The following is an 18,029-nucleotide window of genomic DNA, read 5'->3' as shown; positions in this document are numbered from 1 at the left end:
TGGTTTTTATGCAAGTTGTGCCACTTTGAAAGTTACATGACAAATATTAAAGTAATAATCGACATGAAGTCCACGTCCGAGGCTCAGGATTGATGTCCTAGAATGCCACACCATTTCCAAACCAAGCTTCCTCTTTCTGTAACAAAGTGTTAGGGACATGAGGCCTAATTCTCTCTGGTTTACAGCCAAAATGACTCTTAAAGTCAGTCATGGCGATACAAAAGAAGAAAATCCACTCCTCACCATCTGTCCCTGGGAACATGGAAAACCCCAGTACATCCTGACATCGTACAACAAAAAGGACATCTAAATCAAAACGAAGATTTCGGATGTGCTAACTCACCATAAGGTACTGATAACCAAGGTCGCTTCCCTCCCACCCCTGGATTTGAAAATATTTGTCTCTGAATTATGTCCCAGAAACCCCGTGGGAAAGTTAAGTGCCTAGCAGTGAGACTGCAGATAGAAAATACAGTATTTTGCCTTCATCTTAGTATCAACATCCTGCACAGAAAGGGCATTTTTGATTTTGCCACATTTGCCTTCTTGAATTTTCTACCTTATACCTTGCAGTCTGTCCCCTGTTTTGATTTTTATCCTGCCTAGTTTACTCTTGGTCTAGACTCAGCTTGGTTTCTTGCTCTCTTGATAAGCTCCGGGTTTGCTCTGCCAGCGGACCGCAGGAGCAATGGTTAACGTTGCAGTGTTTCACTACCTGATCTGTGAGAGATGAGACACAAAATTCTGTCACTTGTAATAACAAAATGACCAAGTGTGCAAAATTACATCCCTCTTACAGGCACCCAAAAGGCTTTAAAAAGGCACGTGTAGTCTTTGTCACTTGTTCCTCAGTGCCTGATCTTGGTGGTTTTAGTGTGTCTCAAATAAACCCTGCACAATGCACATGTTCCCTTGAACTTGGAATAAAAATTAAGATCTTCAGACATCACAGTTAGTGGTTGTTACTCAGCAGCTGTCTCACCTTTTAACACATGCTAGAGCTGCACTACCTGTGAGAACTGGGTTCTTATGGCAACTTCACTCCCTAGTCCCATTTTCCTCCTTCTATCTCAAACATCCCAATTTCTAGCAGAGGGGAACAGTGCATGTTACTTGGGCTTTTTCTCAAGCAGATATCCAAAGCTCTTCCTGCCTTCTGTAGAGCTGGTAGGCCAGAAAACATCTCTGTTGTGCAGATGTGGGAGCAAAGCACAGGAGTTTTGCCCTTCTTCTCCGAGCAGCGCAGCCAAGAGCTGGCAGGCTGGCCGAGTACCCCACTTCTGGCCATGTCCTGAGAGGCGAGAAGCACCTGCGGCTTCTTTTGACTTCAGATGGGGACTGTGGATGTTTACCACCAATGGAAACCAGTCCCAAGGCACTAGGCAGGAACGGAAAGGACATAACAAAGATATTGTGGACCGGGGGGACTCTATACAGCTGAAATACCAGGCTAGAAAAGTAAGAGGCATTGGCATCTTTCTCTGGGCTTTCTGGAAAAAACAATTAATTTAAAAAAATGCAAGATCCCAGGCAAATGTTTTTCCCTGCCTGACTGAAGCCATTCTCTCCGCTTCAAAAATCCAGGAGGGATCAAGATACATTGATTCAAATATGCTAATGTTGAAATATTTCCATTTCAGACAGGTGAAATGCACTTGCACACTTGGGCATGGCTTCAGTTCTGTGTGAGGGACAGGAGCCCACAGGCCTGCTCGGGCTCCAGGGGGCTTGCTGGAGGAGTTTCATCTCCAAACACCAGTCTGGTGATAGGAGCCAAGCATTTCCCCCAGCCCGGGCTGAGCCAAGTCTGGATGAAATGCATGGTCGCATCAAACTGGACTTCTAGCTGCCTTAAAAACGCAGTCTTGAAAAAAAAGGTTATAAAAGGAAAGGCTGATGCTTTGGCAATTCGTTATCTGTTATGCGGTCCAAAAGCCTCAAAACATTATCAGTAGCTTGACTAGTGGCAATTCACTATTGCATGGCTGGTAGTCACCAAGAAAGCATTTCTTAATGGTTAAAGCAGTCACATTGATCGGGCAGGCTTTTCACAGTTCCTCCAGATCGGTTAAATCCACAACCACTTTCAAAAACAGAGTGTCATCTCTGATGTAGGTGTTCTTTGTGTTCTCCAGGACCGTGTGCGACACGAAGCGTGGGCATCCGGAGGCAATATTCATTTCTCCATCTGGCCTTTTGAAACTGCTGCTGTTGGGGTCAGCTCTAAAGACTTCCACAATGTGATTTTTTTTCCCACTTTGGTCCAAAAGCATTAGTGTAACTTTTTGCTTGAAGGGCCACACTAGCAGCGAGTCAAACTCCCCTCTCATCACTACGAAGTAGAGAGACACGTGTGTTCCCTTCCCGGAGCCGTCCCCGTTCAGGTAGGCTCTCGCACATAACCTGTACCCGCAGCGGCTGGTGTAAAAGGGCTGGCTGAATATGGAGAGGATGCGGCCTTCCACCGCTTCTTTTTTCTTCATCTTGTAGTCCGTGATTTTCCAGATTAATTTCCCATTGTAGCACGTGCCTTCCAAAAGCTTAAATCGTTCTTCATTTTTATTGAGCTGTGCTTTGTGAATATTGATCTGGAGGTCATGTTTGCTGGACTGACCTTCCAAAACAACTGTAGGAGGGGTGGGGAAGAGAAACATTTGGTAAAATACAACTGTCAGAGCACTGGATACAAAAAGCAACCAGACTTGAGCTGATAATACTGAACTACTGAAGCCTGAGTAGAGGCTGTTAACTAGTGTCACTATACGTATTAACTTTTTTTTTTTTTTAATTGTAATTGCAGCTTGTAGTTGAATAAGGAAAATCAGTAACTACAAACCAGGTTCAATGCCCAACTATGGACAGTATCACTGCCTCCAGCACAGTGCACTAGCCTGAGCAAGGCCAGCTCTTTGGCCCTGGCAGTGACACAGGAATTCAGAAGTCATTGTGGAGCAGGGGAAGGTGGGAGGGTGCAGCACGCGCCACCATGGCTTGGTCTTAGAAAGCAAGAAGAAAGCCCTTTCTGGTGAAGAGCTGCAATTGACTCACTGTAGCACCAGAGCCTCTACTTAGCCACCAGTAAATCAGCAAAAACCCCACACCCGTGCAGAAAAGAACCAGAAGTGCCCACGCACCCAAGCGCTGATCGTATGTCTCCATCAGGGCAATCTTCTGTTTTACATTTTCAATTGTGTCAAACAGGGGTCGCAAGTCTAATTTGCTTTGTTGCTGGTTTGCCATCTGTATTAGCTGTTTCACTTGTGATTCCAGGCGCGCAGACTTATCCAGGTGACTGGCCAGGGCCTTACCAGTTCATGCCATTGGAAAAGGATGGAAGCAGAGACAAGAGACATTCATAAGATCATCCATTTCATTTGAAATAAGATAAAGAAGCCTTTAGCATGTCAGCAATATCAACTATATGGTGCATTCAAAAGTATTCTGCTGGCTTAAGAATGTATCAAAATGCTCTTTCACAATTAATTTGCCATTTATGGACTGAGAAGCCACCTCTTATTCAGATCCATTTGCACTGCATCACTTCAGTCAACTGATTATTCAAATTGACACCTGTATATTTGCCACGGCGATCTGGCCATGAGGATTTATACAGTGCTTTTTGCTCAGATCAGATGTCCAAACTTCTTTATTGGTGAAAATGAAAGGACAATACTGTATTGTAAAAAACCAAGAAGGGCTTGTGAAGTGTCTGGGAGATTTGTTATTGCCGTGCTAACTATTACTGGATAAACATAATTCAGGGTGCACGAAATCAATTGGCAAAAAAGGTAAAATCAATGTCTCACCTGTGTGCTTACCATCAAGTTGCTGTTTTTACCAAACAGTTGTGTAAACTGTCTGAATTCTTTCTCACACTTTTTAATGGCCTCTGCCAGCTGCTGGATTTTAATCTCTTTACATTCCAGGCTCTTATACAGGTCAGATATCTACAGATGGAAAAAACAGCAAAAACGCTAAGGCACACCAAAATATACAATGATCAAATTAAAACATACGCGACTATATAGGAGAAAGTGGAAAGCAAAGGCTCTAACTTAGTTAGATACAGCACTAAATCTGCAATTCGTGGGTAAGCACTGCAAGAACTGAACATAAGGTAGCACACTCTTTAACATATCCGTGTGGCAATAGGTGCAAAGAGACTCATATCTCTCACCCCCATCATGATGATCCATTCGGAGCTATAGTGGCATAATACACACTTGCATGCACTCATGTGCATGTGTGTTTCTGTGTCTATATATACTTTTTTATCTCCTGAGGTCCAACCAGTAAGAGAGATGAGTCAGTGAGGGATACTAACTCCAAAACCAAGTTGTAGCATTTTGGGACACTTATTTTTACCATAAACAAGCAAAAGAGTAAGTCAACCATCAGCTGGGATGTGTTCACCTTGGTAGGATTGGGCATATACCCAGTGCCGCCTGCTGGGAGCTGCAGAAATGATGGTGAGTGGACAGGTGCTTGCAACTGGCTCTGCAGTATGCCGTGCTGCTGCTGCAGAAGGGGTGACTTGGGCATCTAAAGGCTCCTTTTTGGAGCAATCTGACCGGCCACTGAAACTTTAAAATGCTTTATCTGCAAACTTTGTATCCACTGTAAGCAGAGACTGAAAGCAAATGAGGGGAGCGATGGCAACGAGCCTCCCACTGTGCTTGGTGGAGAATATATGTGCCTGAGCACAGAGAGGCTTTCATCTAATTGACTAACTTCACTAGAAGAGCTTATTCTGGCTTCTGAGGTGTGCAAAGATGATAAAAACAGTCTTTTAACATGTGGCTGAGCTAAACCAGGCAACAAATGTAGAATCTCGTATTGTCCTCCAACCAGCCAAGAACTGCTGAAGAGTGCTCATTAAATACAACTCACCTGTTCTTCCAGCCGGGAGTTCTTGTCTAAAATCTGCAGCATGTGTTCCCTCAGGGCGCCATTTTCATGTTCGGCAAGTTTCCCTCTTTTAACCTTAGTGAGGCAGAGGGGGACGTGAAAGAATAAAATAGTAAGATATGCAGATTTTCAAAGCTGTTAGTAAAAAATTTATTGATGCAAGCATTTAAAATGTCTCCTTTGTGCTTTGACAGTAAGGGAATGGCAGTCCTGATTCTCTAGCACAGCATCTTAGCCAATACTAGAGATGGTTGCGAAAGAACAAAAATTGGTTATTTTGATTAATTACTCTGATTGGTTCGGGAGACAAATTCCAGTCCCAGTACAAACAAGATCTCCAAAACAGTACCTTTACAAGGCAGCCGTACTGCTTATACGGGCAGTCCACTTCTGCCTCAGGGCACACCGCGTGGTGCTTTTCAATCTGCACGTATTAACAAAGAAACTTGCAATGAAACAAATATTAAGTAACTTGCCACACTGATAAATCTGAATGCCTGCATAAAGGAGGAATAAAGGTCAATGTTGTGACACCACCGATCACGTAAAGAGGAAAATGAGTATTCAGAGTCAATAAGCAAGCCAGATATCTTTCCATACTGAAAAATCCCAATGGTTTGCAGTGACCGAGTACCTCCCCTGTAAGATAGGACATATAGCCCTTTTAGGACCAAACAAAGAAAATACTTAGAGCAATGAAGTTTTATTGGCATAGGCCAATGTGGTCTGCAATGTATTTTTCAGTTTTCATAAACGTGTGATCTGCTGAATCACAGTACATGAAAAAAATAATAGTACCTCCTTCTTCAGAATTATCTGTGAACAGTTTTGGAGACAAGGCACAGGATAATCAGGACAGTCATTTTTCTCATGATTCTGGGGAAAAAGAAGCAAAACAAGGCAATGCTTTGCATTTTTATAAAGTAGTATACATAGAGGAAACTATGCAAAAAGTAATCCAAAACATACACGTTCAAGCCCCATATCACACTGATGTTTATAAGAGCGCAACAGTAACTGGTATTATTTAAAGCACATCTATTATACTTTCTCTTTCAGATACTCAGCCAAATTTTGTTTCAGGAGTTGTAAAGCCCCATTGCAATGCTGGAAACTTTTCACTCAGCACCATTAAGAACCATGTGCTATGGATTCCTGGGGAATGCGTGATAATCTTACCTTTCTGTTAATTAACACCACATATTTATTACAGTACTGACACATTTCTTCTCGAAATTTACAGTGCTGGCTCAAATGCTCTTTCAAGTCTTTCCGAAGAATTTGATCACAACATCCATCATTAGTACACTGCACGCTTTCAAACAAACACTGCTGAAGATGCTCCTGCAACACACAACAGCAAATTAAACCCCAAAGTACTTCATCGCGTCTGCACGTGCCCAACAGACCCACGGAAACATTCGGCAGCTCAAACAAAACTCCAAATACTCTTTCCTCCATAAACTTCCTCCTTTTCCAACCTCAAAACTAAAGTGAACGTGAAAATTTGGAGAGTCCTTTGTATGACTTCCACTTTTCATTCAATTGATATACCGAGAAAAGGTCCAAATGGCCAGTACGTCTTGGCAAGCTCTCTTGAATTAACTGTCATGTGGCACCTAAGCATACAGAAGGTATGTATAGACACTGCAGATATACTAAAGCTACATAAAGCAAATGGTTCTTATTAAACAAATAGCCTAAGGCAAAGCTGGAACAAGCCAACAGCCACAGTATTTGAGCTCAACATTTGTTACTTACAGTGTATACTCAAGTCATAATCTTTGTACTTAAAACCACATTGCTACAATAACTCTGAAGTCTGAAGACAATTACTGGAATTTAGCTTATCATAAATACATACAGCTTGCATGAAAATTGAAAGCTTCAAAATTTGGTCAAGCAACTAACCTGATATCGTCCCAGAATTATTTTTGAATTGCAGTCAGGAATGTTTTTGCAAAACACATGCAAGTTGAGAACTTCTCTTTTACAGCAGTTGTCTTTGAATACCTGTAAAGGAAGCAAACCAGCTTTCATATGCAGTCATGTAGGAAGTTATAAAGAATATGAAAAAGCAAAACATCACAACAAATTTTTTAAGCGCACAAGTGTAGACTCCATAATTACTGCTATTGTTCTTAATAATTCATGTTGAAAATTTATAGTAAAAATATAAATTAAAACATATATGAATTTTCTAATAAGCATAGTTCTTTTTTCCAAATATATTTATTCCACAGATGCTGATCCACCCTACATCCAGCAGGACTGGTAGCTCAGGAGCTATAAAACTGCTGCAGGAGCCTGCATGTACCTAGAAGGGAGCGGCTGGAGCTAACAGGCCCCAAACCAGCTCTGTGCATGCTCCTCCGACGTTTGAGCAGTGCAGCATGCCTTTAGGATGGAGATGGTGCAGAGATATCCCTTCTATGGACTTTGAGAAACAGCACCGTTCTCAGCTGTGAATGCAGAAGCAAATTAAGCCCCTAGATCAAACTTTCAGTCTTATTAGAGATCTTGCTATAAGGACCATTACAAAGCTGCTCACTGTTGCACTACTGCCATCAGAATTTGCAAAGTAGAAGACAATGAGTGAAAAACAAAAGCCATGTGGAAAGTCTGATTACAATTTCCTGTCAGCAATAGGAGAGAGGAAGGAGACATTGGGTTTCACTGGGAAATTCATTCTAGCAGGACCAAGTATGCAGCATACTTGCAAGCTGTGGCATATAAATAAGGATAAACGAATCCATTACCAAAAAAACCCCAACCCTTAGTAGCTTGCAAAATAAGAGGCATGACCTTGTCTTTTCCTCTGAAAAGTTACCAAAAAGTAAATTAAGTCTGCAGGGTTAATAATATATAATGGAAATAGTTAAGGCAGCAAATTATAACCAAGTCAAAACAAAGACAATTAAAAAAAAAAAGACCAGCAAGATGGGGCATTAAAATGTAAGTCAATAAACTCTCCCCTAAAAAAAAACCCAAACCAAAACAACTATCTGAAGACTTTCTGAAATGCTTTGACACCACTGGAAATACAGAGAACTAAGATGAAATCACTTCAGAACTGAGGTATAAAATAAAGCTTTAGCTATACTCCCATACTTCCTTTTTGGGAGAGCATCACTGAAACACTGCTTCCCTTAGCATCATTTCAGAGACAAAAACTGCTCTGCCCCTGAGGACTAACAGACTACGAGCCACCATGTTCTCAGCTGTCTTGCTTTCTCCAGGCAGATGTTGACTGCTGAAGCAAAACTACAGCCACTTACCTCGTGCATTTTTATTGTTTCTTTGTCGACAGGACAGGTGGGTACTGCATTCAACTCTCTAGATCAAAAGAAGAGTCATGTTAACCTACAGAAAAATTGATTTCTTTTATGAAATTGGGCTATGCTAGAATCTGACTCTGGCAGAAGTCAGTACTAGATACCATGAAAAGCAAAAAAGTACTTCAAAATCACTTTTGCCTGGCAACTACACAGCCAAATTCTGCCCACAGCTCTAAGACGGTATTAAGCTGCAACAGTGAATATGTAACAGAAAGCAGGGTTTGTCCTACGAGTGTTGATAAGATGGTTTTTAATTAAGAGGACTGTCACTCTCTGGCCATCTGCTGCTTGCAAACGTCATATCTGAAAAATCCCATTGCATGCATTAAACCCAGCCTTTGCTTAGCGCAGCAGCACACTCCTTGCTACGTCAGTAAAGGGAGATCGAAGGGCTCCTGTCTTAAAAGGCTTCCAGAGGTCCTACGGTAAACGATGGGCAAACACTTACTGAGGCAGTCCGAAAGGGAGGCAACCCAAAGAGAAAGCAGCAAACATGAAGCATCCAAAATTCATAAAAGGCAAATGGCAGCATTCACCCACATAACCAGGCTTCTCTGCAGCCTTCCCAGGCCAAATCCTGCCCTTGGTAACACCAAACAATACATAACGTATTTCCAGAGAGGTCTGTGGGGTGAATTCATCTGCACCCACAGGTAAATCCCAAGCAGATGTATGCCAGCAGCCTTGTGATCTGACTGTGGTATTGGCAAATACTAACATCAGTTCTATAACTCCACTAAAATCAAAGAAATTATACAGAGGCAAATGAAAACAGCCTAATCTAACCACCAGTGACAATACTGCGAGACATTAATGCAACAAATTCATCTGAACAGCACAACACTAGACAGACCAAAACAGCATCTCATGCACTAGTGCTTAAGCCTACATCCACAATTCCTTTATGCTGACTTCCCTGCAGTTACCAAAGTATTCCTCACCAGCACCAGGCAAGGTCTTTAAAGACGCCTTTAAAACACTGAGCACGCAGTCACTGAGTTCAGCAGAGTCATTCCACTGACTCCTTCTGCATTTTATCAGATCAGTGCTATTATTATGGCTCTCACTTGCTGATTTATAGAAGGCATTGACTTCTTTTTAGGAACGGGAGTACCGGGAGATCGCGGATGCAGCAGGAGTTTGTACTGACCTCAAAGAAAGAATGCACTGCTGGCAAAATCGGTGACCGCATCCTGTCTGGTGGGGATTGTGGAGGACGAGGTGGCAGTAGGCGCACTTGTACCGATCTTCTAAGGTTTCAACAAAGTTGTAGTCGGTGTCAGGTTCGAAGTCCAGAGAGACGGCGCTGGCAGAGTTCTGGCGCGTGAAGATGCCCGAGAGAGCAGTGGGTTCGTCACAGGCCATGGGAGCCGCACTGGGAAGCAGACACAGGGAGAATCCCTTCAAATATTCACTGGCAGCCACGCTGCTTCAGCTACTGCTTGCAGCAGGGTTGTCATCTGCAGCAGCGTGCAACAGATTTTGGAGGGAAATGCAGCACCAACTACGGAAGAACAACAAAGTGCTCAGAGAACCACACAACAATGGTTACATGACAAGCATCAAAGCACACTTCTTTGGAAAACAGTTTCACAACCTGAAAATTATTCTGCAGAGTAGAGATTTTTACACTTTTTAAAATTTTCTTGCAGCAGATCTTAGTCTTTCAAGAGTCACAGACACGGCTGGGGAAAGCAGAGGCCAAGTCTTGGCCCTAATGTCCGCCGGGAAAGTCTACTCTTAACGTAGAGCCCACCCACGTGACTTCATGAGTTCACTGCACTGGTTCAAGCAGGAGACAGCTTTGTGGTTGACAGCAATAAGTATATAAAAAAAAGGCAGCAAGGGGATTTTACCTTCAGTTTAGGTGTTACAGAGTCAAAGCCTCTTAACTTGACATCTTTCTTTTTCCTGTTGATCGCTCATTTATAGCAGTAAACTCTAATTCTATTTTTTCAAAGTTTTACTTAATTATGTGCAAGTTCTTGGCTGTATTAATCCTGCCTGAAAGAAGCAGTGGAAAAAAAAGAAAAGCAAGATTGCAATCAGAAGCGTGACATGTTTTTCTCTCAACCTACCAAAGCTCATACACAGCACAGGACTGCAATGTTAATTTTCTAAATGGAAAAACCAGCAACATCTGTTTCCAGCCCTAAATCACAAACCTTGAGATTTGCCACCGGTCCCTCAATCTTGCAGTAGTTTTTTTTGCTCAAGACCTAGAGCCGCTCTGGTTTTCATTTCTTGTGGCTTTGCATTCAGAAGACCTTTTTCATTACAGGATGTATACAAAAGCACAACACACCTGAGCTCTCAGATGGTTTCACGGGGGAAATGCTCAATTTTATAGCTGTGCTGTGGGACGCTATTTCTCCTCTGTGTGCATCACCCGCCCTGTCAGTCACTTAAGTCACTCTTACTGGCAACAGCACCTCTCCAAGAGCTCTGACTCAGCTCCTGTAAGGTCATCAAGAGTATCTGCTGCTTTCGTAGGGATGCAGGGCCAACACATCACCATTAGTAACCTTATGGCTGGCATGAAACAGTGTGCCAAGTACTGATATACTGCCCTACCTCCCTGCTGCAGTGGGTTCCTGGTGCATGAAAGCAGCGATTAGTACTGTGCTTCGCACAGCACAAGCACTGCCACAGACACCTTAGGCTTCGGAAAGCAACATCCATTTTCTTTTCTACTTTAATATCCCATACTGGGCAAGGAAATCCTGTGGACAGATGAAGCACTTGATTCAAAAATAAGCCAAAGCACTTAACCAACAAAAATGTATTTCACAGCAAATATTCACATGCTCCTGTAAGTCAGCACCCTTGTTCACGGTTGTACACGCTATTTACCTGCCTGGCTTGTGAGAGCCTCCCTGCCCTCCACCAGGCTGAACGTCAGACTTACTCCACCACAACTAGATCATCTAATGTTGGTAACCCACAGGAAAATGAGCCCTAATCATATTCCAAGCATAACGACTTATTATTCCAACTGGAGTTTGCAAATTACCCTGTTCAGTCCCTCCAAATGAACAGCCTTCTGCTTCAAACCAGAGATGACTGTCCATGTTGCTCCTTTCATTTTTAAAGAGCTGACCTCTTCTCCTCTGAAAACGGGGTTCCCAGTTCTTTGATGCTTAATAAGGAGCAATTCTATTTTCCTCATGTCAACCAGAGCCACCAAAATGCAGCCTGAGGAATTACATGTTTCCTTCCTCTCTCTTATTAGTGCTCTCTCCCAGTTACAAGGCATCCCATTTCCTGAGTCCTGTTACACTCCAGGACTTAGGTCATCTGATGGTATGGTTTAGCAAGTTAATCCAGCACTGTGTTAGAACACATTAAAAAAAAATTAAAATCCACATTTTGCTCTTTAAGGGTTTACCTTAACTCCAGAAGTACTTCCAGCTGGGGTAAACAATGTTACAGATGTTTTAGGCAACAAAGTTACATGGCATGCCTTAACAAACACAGTCAGCAACCCAAAATCCCATCCAGAAACTACTTCAGAGCTCTTGCTGCTCATTAAATCAACCACATTTATTCCCATCTCTTCCTGCAAGGAGCACTCTGCTGTGGTACAAGGCCTTCCAACTCTCTTGCTGAAATGAGAGCCTTTATCTCCTTAAATGACTTCATGACGCACCCGACCCAGATCCCATTCCTAAAAATGGAGACTTGCCATCTCCATGAAAGCTCCTCCTCCACCTCAGCCTTGCTCAGAAGCGTGTTGCACAGCTGAGGGCACCTCAGGGCACAGGAAAGAGCACTTCAGGCGAAAGGCAAGCCTGCCTGCTTAGAGGGCAGAACGGAAACCTCTGGGTTCCCAAAGGCCAGGGACGTTTGCCTCCACTGCCAGCCTTGCAGGGGGTTTGCTGCAGGGTTTGCAGCTGTTTTGCTGCAGGAAACCGGCTGCCCCAGGAGAGGGCCTGGGGATGGCGATGCTTCACCCAAGCTGGAGAGGCGCCTGTGTGAATCAGCAAGGGAGACAGGCTCAGAGGAGCCAAGAAACAGCAGCCCTGTGCCAGACCTACCGCCAGCCATCGCTCACTGGGACGTGATCCAAACCATCACAGGCAGAGCGTAATTCCCGTCCCAGCACCCACCAGTGACTCAGGGAGGATTGCAGACGCTCTTCTTCCACTTCTGGCTTCCAGCACCCGTGCCCGTGCTCTCTGAACTGAAACCAGAGGGAAACCATCAGGGGAAAAAGTGCTTTTTTGTGACAGCAAGAGCACGCCAATGGTTAACTGAATCAATTTCCTGCTTACGCTAACGCCTGGCTGCGTAGGAGACTAGGTATGCTTTCACTTCTGCCTGTTCACAGCTAAGAGCAATAGGAAGGTGTCCCTTCTTTGCGTATACCGCGATTTTTCCAGCACGTGTGTGGACTGTAACGCTGTTTTAAAGTATTAGAGTGCAGTGGGCTCGTGCTGCATAACGATGCTCTTGTGGCAAACACACAACACACATGGCAAAGGGATTTTCATTGCAACTCCACTGCAACAGCACACATACGCAAATGGACACTGAAAATCTACGTGTCAAAAAAAATGGCTTTCCAGATACTGAAATAAATGGAACTAATTCTGACTGCACACAGAGAAGTAGTGTGAATCACTAGAAGCTAAGCCCAAGTCCTATAAACAGCTACCAAAGAGTGGGAGCTCAATGGCAGCACAGTACAAAGAGCTCCCAGCTGCACCTTCCTACCATTTCAGCATCCCAGCCCTGGCAGCACTGGCAAAATGCGTTTGGAACAACTCTTTATATAATGGTGTTGTAAGCAGATGCTTTAACCTCACTAGAAATAATCCAAGGGGGAGAATTTTCATAACAAAAATAAACTGTCTTAACTTTGGGCTACCCTGTTTTAAGAACCACCAAACTGAGCCCAGACATTTTCCATTAAAATGCTCTGCACTTAGTGTATCTCACTGTTCAGGAACTGAGAAAGACATGAGCAGAACATGATAATAAGGAGAAAAATCAGCATGGGCATGACTTACTATAATACGAAATTACATTAACATTTTCAAAGCCATGTTCAAACAGCTGCCCTCCAGCAGTGCTGCTGCCTGTCAAGCCACCAGCAGTCAGAATGGAAAGCAGCAGTGTGCAACACCAATACCACATTGAGCTACTGTGGACAGGTTAACTTTTTTTAGCCATGAAAACGTACTTACTGCACACAGAGAAAACCATTCCTATAATGTGGTTGGTCTTTTTATAGAGAATATGTTTTTCCTGTTTTCTCTCACATGAAGCCAAGCCCCCCGAAAGGTCAGCAGGTTACCCCATGAGCTATATGAGTGCACCACTACAGCAGGCTGCAGCACCAAAACCTCCAGGACGGCAGACCCGAGGCACAGGCACTGAACTCCACCATGTCTTTTAAACTGAGAAGGGCAAACATGTGAGTTGTTATGACAGATTTGGTCGTCATGCATGGACAAGAAGATAGGATGCTTGGTCCTGCTGCCCAGCAAATAGGGGCTGAGAGCACAGCTTCTGCCAGGTTCACTGCGTGAGGGGAGGGTAACGCTCAGCTGCCCTCCAGGACTGGGGTATTGCTCAGTAAAAAGCACTGTGATTGCTTCCTTACTTATCATGGTTCCACGAAATACATACCACACAGCACAGAAAAGAAGTCACACTTTTTGTCTGCGTATACGTTCCTATACACCTAGCTCTAGTTCAGCTCTACTGCTTTGCCCTATGGCACTTGGTAGGGACAAGTCTTAGAAGATGCCCTGTCCCTCCCTCTGAAAATTACCTTTTATGGTAGATCAGAACTGGAAGCCTGTCTTAGTCATGGTGGGGAAGGTTTCGTCAAATTTAGAGGTCTAAGATGAATTCACTTCACTGGGAGCTGACAGGCAGAAATACGATAGAGGAGAACATACATTGCATTAAAATGACCCTCTCCAAGCTGCCATATAAACTAGCTAGATTAGCTGCCTCCAGTATTTTTGAATTAAAATAACAAAGTTATATGATTTACTACTAATATAAGGTCCTCCACAAAACCACTGCATTTTGGGGACAAGAAATATATGCCCCAACTCTTAACATGCAGAGCCGAAGAGGTTGTAAGTCTGCTAAAGAATGACTAAAAGTATCCATATACTTTGAAATACGTATTTAAGATATAGCAGATTATATGGAGTCACGTGAAAACTGCAGATGATGGCATCTGACATCACTGAGGGATCATCCATGTCCCTTCCAAGCCAGAAGGAGTTACAAGATTTTGACTGCTGACAACAAAACGCACTTGCAGAGTGCCCATGGGGGAGAAGGACCCTGGCTGCACCATTTGTGGCCCCCCAGCCCAGAGGCTGCAGAGGGAAAGGATCCCCTGATACTCAAGCAGGGCTCGCTCCTGCTTCACCTGGAAATAAGTCAGCCTCAGGAGCTCTTCTGCTGTTGTCTCAATCACTTAAAAACCGTGGTGCAGTGACCAGCTGGTACCCGGGACAGAATATTTCTAAAACAGCAATGATTTCCTATTGGATATGTGCCTGGAGATGTTTCTGCGAAAGGGCAGCAGAACAAGTTTGTTTTCTTTTATATATAGGCAATTCAAATTCCAGTATTACCTTATCCTCAAAGCGCAGTAAAAGCTTACTAAGCAAGCATCAAGTTGCGAATCTCCGTAGGCAAATTTTCACTAACCAGAGTAAGACAGTAGGGTTTCCTTTGCAAAGAGTTACAGTCAAGCATTACAATAAGTTCCCATAAGACCAGACTTCACTGGGTTTTTTAAGGCACAGATTGCAACACAGATAGCATTTTAAAAAGACAAAACCAAACCAAAGCAAAACAAAAAACCCCCCAAAACAGTCCTACAACTAATGAAGTGTGTCTGGTACTGAAGATTTTACAGCCAACTTGCTTATTATTTGCTACATCCACTCTTTCCCTGGATCTCCTGATCATTAATTAATTGATTTTGTATTATCAAGAAATCTCTCTATGTCTAATCAACACAATATTGTTACAGTGATATGGAAAACTTTTGCCTTAGAATAATCTCATTCACGGCTGGAAAATAACTTTGCTCCCATCACTTCTGTAGCAATACCTGGATGTTTTATCACCTTCCCAAGCACTAACAGAAATTTTGGTAAGAAGGCACCACCACTCACCCCTCAACACTCCAGTACTGCTTTGCTGGTTCAGGGGGTGAACTTGGTTCCTGAGGTGTTTCAGGGTTTGCAGTCTTCCCCCAATGCAGCCCTGTGTCGCTCACAGCCCCATGTGCCACAGCTCACCGCTGAAGAGCCCTTCAGAGATGAAACATGATTCTAGCAACGTTAGGCTCCTGCCAGCATTAACAAGACACTTTTTGGTAAAGCAGTACCTGAAAACTGTAGCTGGTTCTCAATGGGGAGAAAATGAGAGAGAGAGTGCAAGAAAGAGAGTGCGCCAGCGTAAGCTTTGTGGTTAAAACAACGTATGAGCATTTTAAAACAGCAAGGGAGTGGAAATCCCCCAGTGTAGCTTTGAAAAGATCATCTCTAAAATGTTTTAAGTGTTAGGACAAATGCAAGCTATTGAAAAGTATTTTCCCTTACTGCATTGATGTAAGGACTGCAGATTTTACCATCCAGAGCAAAACAAGGTTATCAAGAACTTTTCTCACGGTTTTTGTCCAAGATACAGAGTTTTCACCTTTCACAAAAGTAGTGAGTGATGTGACCAAAGAAAAAATACATGGGCAGCAGGAAACACCTAAGGACGTAAGGAAAACCCAGGTCCAACCCTATCAATGTCTCCACGGTAGCCCTGGTGAGCCCAGGTGGACCCGCTTGTTGCAGGAAGCGAAGGGACGGCTCACAGAGGAAACGGCACCGGCTCGGTCACTGCGCGGCTACATCAGCTCACGCTACAGGCTGCAGGGGCATTTCGCATTTAAACCAGAACGCTCCGACTGAGATACAATCCCTTTTAAGAAAATAAATGCTTATATTTGGGTTTGTAAAAATTTCAGTGCCATAAACCCTCATGATTTTGTAGCCTGAACTTAATTGCACACACAGGATTCCTGGCAGCCTTCATCTCCACTGACTCTGTGTCAGCATCCTTCCCCAGACCAAAACATGCTGCCCTCGTGGAAGTGCCATGGGCTCCATCTCTAACCCCACTCTTTCCTTATTCTCCTCTGCCCCCCTCCCCTAGCTTTCTAGCCTCTCTTTTCTTTTTTTTCCCCCTCTCCTAAAGTAAGGTATCTTATTTTCTACAAAAGCAATAATTTTAAAGTTTCCTGTTATTTAAAATACTAGTTTTCCAAAGAAAGCTTCTATTCCATCTTGTAGTAAATGCAACACATACCCTCTTTAGCCTTTTCCCTTTAACTCAGCTTGCTCCCAGAGCATTTCTAACCTATTTCAATTTCCATCTCCCCTCCTGGGAGGCATCTCAACCTACTGCATGTTTTCCTGAAGCTTCCCTGAAGCTCTGGAACAGACAAGTCATCACTGAAGTGGGAAAGGGAAAGGCATCGATTTGAAGACATGCTGCTTCTTTATGGGATCAATTAAATTGATCTAAGTTGTATTTCAAGATGCAGCCTAAGCTCACTTCTACAGTCAAGCTTTTTAAACCAGAAGATATTCTTTTGTCCTTGCCATGAACTCATGTCCTCAGGGTGCATCCTGGTGAAGCTGTTGACTGTACACAACCTCTGCACAGGCTGACATCAGAACAGCAAAACAGCTCGTGGGCTTTCCTTGAGCCTGGCAGCTCTGGAGGAAGGACAGATCCAGGCAGTTTCATCAGGACGAGGCAGTGCTGCAGAAAGCGTAGTGCTCTGCGAGCACAGCTCCAGAAAGAGCCATCTGCTTCTGGGAAGTGTTGGGGAAAACCCCAAATGGAGAAGTTGAGTAGGAGCAGGATCTTAATTTTAAACAATTTGTCTCTGCAGATGAGTAGAGAGCAACAAGCCAGTGTTATTGTTCGTGAGCAGCCCTCAGATATTCTCCAGCGCCAAGTGCAGCGCTGAAACCCTGACCAAGTTTCAAGCAGGCTCAAGAGGATGAAGGTGAGTGAAAAGACAGACTGCAACAGCATTTAGGAAACAGAACAAAGGAAAAGAAAGAGACACAAAAACAACATAAAGAAACAAAAGTTACTGAAAAGAGGTAACAATAGGCGACAGCCAGCAAGACAACTAATTGGTTTTATTTTTTTTTTTCTTTTAGTGTATTGCAGCCAAAGCAAAGTCCTCACTTTTTGTAACAAATAAGAGGCCATTACACATTTTGCAGAACTAGGTCTTTACGCCTTTTAAGTTGACATCTACTTCCCTGCCCCAAGGGGACATGTTATCCAGGACTTCAGTTGCTTTGGCCATTCAGTCAGTTTGGCCACGAATACCTACCTACTCAAGGCACAAGAGAGCCTTGGTTTTAATTTTCCACGCCCCTGATCCTTTGACTTAGTCTTAATGAAGAACTTACTCAGTGTGTATACAGAAACATATGAATCAACTCAATGGTTATTCATCTGAATTACTAGGATGAACTCAAATTTTGCTAAGGCTGGCCACCTCCGGCTTCTGATGTGTTCCCTTGTTCCGGGGGTAAACGATTCCCCCTGCTGCGGCCTCAGGAATTCAAGAGTTCAGTGGATTTTGCTCTAATGCACCCATGTATTTGGTGACATATGCACAGACATTTTCCTAGACACAGTCCTCATGGAAAAGGTAACCGCTCATGTCAAAATCCAAATGCTATTGGGGACCCCATGAACTGGCTTTTGGGAAAGCAGTGACAG

The 18,029-nt window shown here is 43.5% G+C and overlaps 1 protein-coding gene across 1 annotated transcript; it reads right to left on the bottom strand.

Annotated features, from left to right (window-relative positions):
* Nucleotides 1-1,961: 1,961 nt before the first annotated feature.
* On the bottom strand, nt 1,962-9,611 carry TRAF5 (TNF receptor associated factor 5). Its single transcript, XM_009954757.2, has 10 exons — nt 9,397-9,611; nt 8,187-8,244; nt 6,820-6,921; nt 6,088-6,252; nt 5,707-5,784; nt 5,258-5,332; nt 4,891-4,983; nt 3,807-3,947; nt 3,135-3,303; nt 1,962-2,626 (listed from the first exon to the last, which is right to left on the bottom strand). Exons 1-10 carry the CDS (start codon nt 9,609-9,611, stop codon nt 2,049-2,051), a joined length of 1,674 nt encoding a protein of 557 aa, XP_009953059.1. The 3' UTR covers nt 1,962-2,048.
* Between the last annotated feature and the right edge of the window lie 8,418 nt (nt 9,612-18,029).

Source organism: Leptosomus discolor, chromosome 2 (genome assembly GCF_034619465.1).
Source record: "Leptosomus discolor isolate bLepDis1 chromosome 2, bLepDis1.hap2, whole genome shotgun sequence".
NCBI classification, from domain to species: Eukaryota; Metazoa; Chordata; class Aves; order Leptosomiformes; family Leptosomidae; genus Leptosomus; species Leptosomus discolor.
The sequence above is the reverse complement of the archived record's forward strand: the minus strand, read 5'-3'. Positions and strand labels throughout refer to the sequence as shown.